This window comes from Pygoscelis adeliae, unplaced genomic scaffold, assembly GCF_000699105.1.
Source record: "Pygoscelis adeliae isolate BGI_AS28 unplaced genomic scaffold, ASM69910v1 Scaffold14, whole genome shotgun sequence".
NCBI lineage: Eukaryota > Metazoa > Chordata > Aves > Sphenisciformes > Spheniscidae > Pygoscelis > Pygoscelis adeliae.
In genome coordinates, this window is record NW_008825109.1 from 6,022,538 (window position 1) to 6,030,511 (window position 7,974).

At 36.6% G+C, this 7,974-nt stretch overlaps 1 protein-coding gene across 1 annotated transcript in view; it reads left to right on the forward strand.

Moving 5' to 3' along the window:
- Nucleotides 1-2,593: 2,593 nt before the first annotated feature.
- MTMR6 (myotubularin related protein 6) overlaps nt 2,594-7,974 on the forward strand; it is a 21,764-nt gene continuing 16,383 nt past the window's right edge. The window contains exons 1-4 of the mRNA XM_009327877.1: nt 2,594-2,605; nt 3,938-4,054; nt 6,019-6,181; nt 7,215-7,372. Coding sequence (XP_009326152.1) covers nt 2,594-2,605; nt 3,938-4,054; nt 6,019-6,181; nt 7,215-7,372 — 450 coding nt within the window. The remainder of the gene's footprint in view (nt 2,606-3,937; nt 4,055-6,018; nt 6,182-7,214; nt 7,373-7,974) is intronic.

Sequence of the window (7,974 nt, forward strand, 5' to 3'; positions counted from 1 at the left end):
CCCTCTCGGAGGCTTCTGGGCCGGGCCCTCTCCGAGCCGAGGGGCTGAAGGGGTAAAATCTCTCGTGGGGAGCTCGGTGCGCGCCGCACCGGTGCGGCCCCGCTGGGATGAACAGCCTCGTTAATCAGAGGGACACGCTAAAAATTGTCCTGGTGTAATGGGGGTGCTGTAACGGAGGGTGAGGAACAGAAGCAGCTAACTGGGAGAGGATTGCAGCTGGTTTTTGTACTTGGGGTGTGGTTCCGTGCAGCTTTTTCTAGCTTTGGAGGTAAATCGGCTGTGAAAACAACATTATTTTTTTTTCTTCCTTTTAAAGGCTCTGGTGTGTGGCGTTAGGCACACGAGCTATCAGTATATGTGCAGTGTGTTAGGCTGTTCAAAAACACTAGCTAAGTTGCAGCTGACATTTTAGGCTCTTCTGATTTTTTTTTTCTAGTTTTAGTTTCTTCTGTAATTAAGATTAAAAAAATGTAAGTATTTTCGTAAATAATTTTTAAGTAAGTTTTTAAGTCGCAGCTTTTATAGAATTAAATTTCTAACAGTATGTTTTTCATCTTGCTCATCAGCCTTGACTGCAAAGGCTGCTGAAAAGACTGCCCTTCTCTGTTGGGTCCTGAAAATTGCCAAGTGGTTAGTTCCCTAACCTGGCAGTCTAACTTTAAACTAGATTTATAGATGTGTGGAGAAAAGGAGTGGTCATATTTCAGCTCCAAATAGTAGGTTTATAATGAATAATTATATAAAGGAACAGGCTTTTAATTTTTTTGAGTAACAGCTTATATAAATTTTATATAAAATGTGTATAGCTTGTTTTATTTTTCATACATATTTGTATGTGTATATATGAAGCGAGAGGAAGGTCTCTGATGAAGCTACTCTTAGTGACACTAGTTTACTGGATGGAATAATCTTGCACTGAGCTGACAGATTGGAGATAAGGTTTCTTTATCAGCCTATTTACTTAAAACCTAAAACTCCTTGTTTGGGAACTTATTATTGTATTGCTACAGTCAATAGCTAATTTCAAAATAAAAAACTAGACTAGAATCAAAGTCTCTTGATGACCTGAGTAGCTCTTTAAGTTTCAAACCTTAAATTGAGACTAGAAAGGATACAGGTCACTGACTTCTTTGCATCTGCAAGTGATTGTGTTTCTGCGTGTTTTTGAAATGTTGAAGTTAAAATTGTCTTAGAACTGTCAGCACAGCTACCTGAAATAAAGTTTAGCTTTTTGTGAAATTAAACTGTCCAACACATTCCTATTGAATAAAGAAGTGAGGTCAACTTAAAAATCACTTCTGTCTGAGAATATATACTTAAATAGCAACAAACGATGAAAACCAGTTCACAATATGTCATAAATAGTGGTAGTGGTGAAATTACAAATAAGAATGTTGTGGTTTTGCAATGAAGCTTTAAAACTGAAGTGTTCTTAAAAATATTTTAAAGCAAAACATAGTAGAAAAGACTGGAATTTCTTTAGTCAAATCTGTTTGTATATTTGAAGTGAAATCTCTTTTAGTGAAAATACTGATGGGTTTTCTACTGGAGATGGAAAGTTTTTCTTAGCTTGACTGCTAAATCCTAAACTTATGTTTGCAAGCCTGAGACTTAAATGGGGAAGGGAAAACTCCTTTTCATTTCAGCAAATGTCATACAAAGTTGTAATAAAAGAATCTTGGAATGATATACTGTAATTGTTTTTGTCTTGGATTAATTGTTCTAATTTAATCCTTCAGCTTTTTTAATGCAAGATTTCAGAGGTATAGTTTCAGCCTTCCTTTCTCTTCCAACTTGTCTCCTATATTGAAACATTTCTTTGTTTTTTTTGCCTTTAATCTGTAACTCCTAATCCCGATAAACTGTTTGGTGACTCTTTCACTGTAAATACTCTATATTATTGAGGTAGCTGTTCAAATTCTTACTGGTGTAAAAGCTCACTAATTTGTCAGTGCTAGCTACTGTCAGAATATCCCTTTTGACTACTTAAATGATCTTTGTTCACAGATGTGCTAAAACTCAATAGCAGTCTTCAATCCCTTAATCTTGTGAATCCTTTCTCTTCAAAACTGACAACTGACTTGTTTTTCATAACTAAGGATTTGCCAAACTTCACAATTAAAAAGCAAAAAAAAAGTGTCTGTCTAGCTGAGTACCCATTAAAGCTGGCTTGGGTCAAGTTTAAATGAACATGTCATCTATGGAGGCTACATCTAAATTACGTTTCGGTTGTCTTTAAGAAAAGTATATCTAGAACTTAGCTTTCAGAATTCTTGAAGACTTTACCTGTGTAAGAGGAAGCTGGAGCACTAATGCCTGTCCTCATCTAACATAGAAATACAGCTTTGAGAACAGCAGTCTTGTTACATGGAGGAGAATGGAACTTTGCACGCCAGGACTTTGTGGGTTGTGTTACTAGAACAAAACCGGAGCGGTTTCTGTGCACTTCTCAATTTGCTGGGGAGGTGCAGTGCCAGGTACCTGGGCAGTTGCTGCTGCAGAACTGCCCAGAATGAATTCTGCATTTTGGCTGTGCTATACTGACTTATGCTGTTCTGTATCTGAGCACTGATGCCTTGCCGGTTACAGCGTAATGCATGTTGAGGTACTGATGCATGTAGCTTCCAATTTTTTTTGCTTTCTAAACTGAAATCTAGAATATCGTAGTAGTCCTGGCTTTTAGTAGATACTTGCATTTCCTCCACTCTGTTTTTTGTGTTAAATTGCTTTTCTAACTTTCAAACACAAAATTAGGCCTTGCTGGATTATAAGAAATACCTGAATTGAAGAGAATTTCTAGTGTTTTATATGTGCTTTTAGTAGATAAATAAGCTTGTACATACGAATTAAAAACGGCTTAACATCAGCACAGTAGATGTGGGCTCTCCTAGTCATCTCATCCGGGTGCTAGTCTTGCTCGTTTGGAAGGTTTTGGAGTTCTGCCATGCATTTAATGGCAGTAGCAGCAAGGCTTAAGCATAAGAGCTTTAACTTGGCGTTAATGAGACAGTGCTGCCAAGAAATAGAGGAATGCATTGAGATAAGCCATTCACCACACTCCTTTCCTGTTGTTGCACACAAAGAATCATGTAATGTTTGCTTCAAATAAAGCAAACTCTGGGGTCAGTGAGGTTATGAGCAGCAGATAAAATGCAGGCCATCTAGAAATCACTTTCTTCTGAAATGTTTTCCATGGGATTGAGATAACAATGTTGATGGAATACCAGGAGGAGAAATTTGCCCTTTCAAGACTCAAGCTTGAAATACCTGCTTCAAATGCCAGCACAGTCCTTGAATTTCTAGGAGATTGTTGTAATTGTTAGTGTAATGCTTACATTTCATTAGAATTTATTTTGACTATGAGGTGAGGTTATGATGATTTAGATTTTTAAAGTTGGGGATGATATAAAAGACAGTAGATACCTAAAATTGAAGTCAGGAGGACATAATCTTTATGGCTGTGAGTCTGCAGACAGCCAAGGAAGCATGTTGCTGAGATCAGCTGTTCATTCAGTGCTGGCATCTCAATAACAGGAAATTGTTAGTGTGTGTTTGCTCTGCTTTGGGGAAGCAGTCTAAAAGCTTAGTAATTAATCATTCTTAATTTTTTAAGAACTTGATATTCTGGTCTTTTACTAGTAAATAACCATAGCAGTTGTGTATATGGAGTAAGTATTCGGAGCCTAGCATTGTGCCTTCATTATGCACTTTTTGTGATGAAACAGGATATTTTAACTAGTCAGTCTTCTCAAAGCTTATGTGACCACTATTGTGTTCTTAATAGTTTGGCCCAAATAGCCTTATGCGTGCTGTGTATTGCTTTCTACCATTTTCAACATTATTGCACAAACTGACATAGCTTTTGCAAAGTTAGGATTTTGCTTTCTGCAAAAAAGCAAAAATTAAATTTTGCTCCCTCTCCCCTTTTTTCTTACAGGTAGAGCAAGTGAAATTACTAGATAGGTTCAGCACGAGCCATAAATCACTGACGGGAACCCTATACCTTACAGCAACTCATCTGTTATTCATAGATTCAAGCCAGAGAGAAACGTGGGTAAGGATAATGAAAGCTTGTGGCTCAAAAGCATAGGTTCTCCAGATGTGTTTGTTCTTCCTGATCTAAGGTTGAATTTGTTTACTAAAATGTTCATCTAAGTTGTAAGTTATTCCTCATGCTCTCCTTGTTCATGGTATCATATTAAGTTAATAATTTGCAGATTGTACTCTTGCATGACACTGCTGCAGTTGAAATCAGGTAGTGTTGAAAAAGCTCGTTTCTCTTCAAGCTGCTGTAATTTCTTCTATAGCCTTCACTTGTATTCTTGAGTGAATGTGTGGTGGTTTTCTTAAACAACTGACTTGCACCACAATTCAGAGGCAGGACTGCTAGATAGTTTAAGCATCAGGTTTAAAATTTCTGCATTAACTTACCTTGTATTTCCATCCCGCCTGTGTTAAATGAGACAGCAAAATCCAAAGATCTAGGCTTTGGTGAAATATTGAAGATCCCATGCCCTTTTTTAGAGTGGTAAGCAGCTGTTTCTTCCCAAGTATTCATCTCCAGAATAAAAGAATTCAGAAGGGGCTGCAGCTTCTTGATGACCACTACCAATGTTGTACAATCAAAGTTGGCTAGTACAGTAATTCCCATCAGTTTTCCTGCTCAGTGCCCTGGTGGCACACATGTGGACATCAAATTCTGGCTTCCATTGTAGCTCAGCTACCTGATTGAGTTCAGTGCCTTAAGTCTATCATCCTCCAGGATGAAATCTCATTTCCCTTGGTGTAGTTAGTTTTTTTTCTGTAGGTGTATTTTTCAGGATACAGGATTAAGGGTAATCCAGGTTATCTGACTAGATGCCTCATGGTGCTTTCAAGAAAAGTTATTTTTCCATGATTTGTTCTTGGATACAATGTACAACTTTGTACAAACCAAACTGTTACCCTTTCATATAAAATGAGTTATTGGGGAGAACATGATTCAGAAGTGTTACTTGCATCTCCCTGTGCACTATGTTAAAAGGTTTCATTTTGGGGAAATTGAACATATACTCAGAGTATTGCATTTCTGTGATAATGGAAGTACCAAGTATAACTATGATAATGTCTCCAGGATATAGTCTCTTTGTAAATGCATATTTGGTCAGCATAGTTTTCAGATGTCTGTCTCATTCTGATCAATATTTAAGAAGAGACGATTGCTTCAGTGAGGTAATTGAAATGATATCAAGAACATCTTGTTCAGTTGAGGTAATGTATCTGTGGCTTTCTTCCCATGGTTGAACAGCTGTTACTTTCCTATGTATTAAATTTTGTGTAGATTTGCCACACAGATAAATCTATGGAGGGCTTTTGTATATCCATTACTGTGACAGTCTTCTGTTAGAGTGTTAGGTTGAAAGGCATTTAGCTGAGAGACTTTCATGTCTACATAGTGCAATGGGTAATACAGGAGATGTTTTCTTACCTCCTGTTCATTCTATAGATGTTGAATACTGGAATTCTAAAATCTTCGGCATCTTCTGTATCTTTTATACAGCGAGTTTCTTTCCCTGATTTGCTTTATTTTGCCTGAAAATTGTGAAGTATGTTCCTGTAGATCCTTTAAAAAAAAAAAAAAAAGGGCAGATAGCCTATTAGGACCCTGCCTGATTAGATATGAGCGTGTCAGTTAGTAAAGTTATAGAAGAGGACTGAACTAGTGGAGTTTTACTTCTTGGGTTTTTTTTTTTTTTGCATTTAGAAGGATATTTACTGCCCCTTACAAACATTAGGTAACACCTCAGAATATGAGGGAAGAGAATAATTAAATTTTGACAAATTATGGTATCCTGACCAAAATGCCAGTCTTGGATTTCTTCTTATAAATTTATTTCTCTTTATAACTGAATGATTGAGAAAATTAGTCAAAATCCATATTCCACATCACTTAATGTGTCTTATATCTGCTTTTGTAAATAGTATGCTGTTCTCATTTTTCATTGGCGTGTTTATGCTGTGAGTTCTTGTATGTCACAGATACTGCATCATCACATTGCTGCGGTGGAAAAACTTCCCTTGACAACTTCTGGGTGCCCCCTTGTCATCCAGTGCAAGAACTTCAGGATAGTTCACTTTGTTGTTCCCAGAGAGAGAGATTGTCATGACATTTATAACTCTCTGCTTCAGCTGTCAAGAACAGGTAATGCTTCTAACTGTAGAAGACTTTGCAGTATGTGCCTGGATAACAAGTTGGTAGGGGGAGGGAAAAAAAATCCATGACTTTTTTTAATGTACATTATGTAAAAGTCTTTTAAATGGATTTGGTATGTAAAAGAATTTTAATGATTAAGTATTAGTCTGCATACAAATTCAGAAGATGTGTTGTCTGGCTTTTTAGTGAACATCATTTTTTAGTGAACATCAGTCTGGTCACTGATGTTCACTAACAGAATGTGAGATTCCTGGGTTTTTTTTTGCATTTCTAATGTTATCCCTGAAATTGTAAATATAAATGTGTATAGTCTTTCTTAATCGATGTGTTCCATAGATAAAATGCTACTAAGCAAATACTAACTTGTTACTGATTTCATGCAGTTTCAAAAATAAAACTGAAGTTTTGATGCTAAAATAGCACTACCAATTCAGCTTTACAAGAGACGTCTGTCACCTAGTATGGTATTTTGTTCTAAACACAAAGCAGAAAATGCAATGTAAAACGTTGTCATCTGTGATATGTGAATAGTGTATTAGGAAAAACAAAATATTTTGAAAGCTTTAAAGGAAACTTTAAAACTTTTTGCTTTTAAAGTTCAGTAGATGTAAATTTCTGTTCTTACCTCCAAAAATTGTTTGTTCTTTTAGCTCTTGTGAAGCCTTCTAATAATTCTGCCTTTTGTCTTGTTTAATTTTGTCAGTCTTCACTTTGTGACTTCTGCTTTGCCTGTATGGCTCTAAAAATGTCCTGGCTGAAATAGGTCAAGCACACTCAAGAAGGCTCTTGTAACCTACCTTTAACTAAATATCTATAATTGTGTCAGTTAACAGTATGATAGTTGCAGAATAAATATTTCAAGAGTGTCAAGTATCTGTTTAGTCTTGCTTCTGAGAATCTTGAAGCCTAAAACTTTCTCTGCAATTTGGGCAATTTCAAGGCTTGTCAACTGTGTTACTTTTCTCCACTCAGACATTTTTTGGGAACAACTCATTAGGTAGTCTTATTCTTTACCTTTTAGCAAAATATGAAGAACTGTATGCCTTCTCCTATAATCCAAAACAAAATAAATCTGAGCAAGTCAAAGGTTGGCAGCTTATTGATCTAGCAGAAGAATATAAGAGAATGGGAGTGCCAAATGCTAACTGGCAGTTGTCCGATGCAAATCGTGATTATAAGGTAAGTGTTGTAATGGAAACAGGCTTTGCTCTGCATCTGTTTCTGCTTTATCCTCTGACTCTAGTCTTATAGAAAACAGTCTAATACTATGAAATCACTTGGCGTGGAGAGAGTTAGCTCCTTAATCAGTGTGCTATCTCACAACTTTATGATTGAAGTTTTTTCAAAGGCCTCATTGAGAGAGTATGTTTGCATGGATGCATGTGTTCTTTGGGATTGTTTCTAGAGTATACTTACCTGTTTGAAGCCCAGTCCCAGCAATTCTGGTGCTCTGCAGCTTTGTTCTCTCTCTTAACTGAGAAGGATTCTACTTTAGCATTTGCAATGTTGGCTGTGAAAAACAATGGCTGTGGTGGTGCAGCTGATTCACAGATTAGATTTCATCTTACTTTGTAGTGTGCAAATAGAAAAGATGAGGGAAATAATTTCAGTATCTTATTTGAAACACATTCTTAGTATTTCTACTGAAGAGCCGCATTCTTGAGGTGAATTGCTAGTATAGCAGTGCTTTCCAGCAGTGTTTTGTTGTATAACTTGGTTACCCATTTGTACTTCTTTATCCATGGATTGTCTCCTCTTCTGAGCTATTTATGTGTATGTAG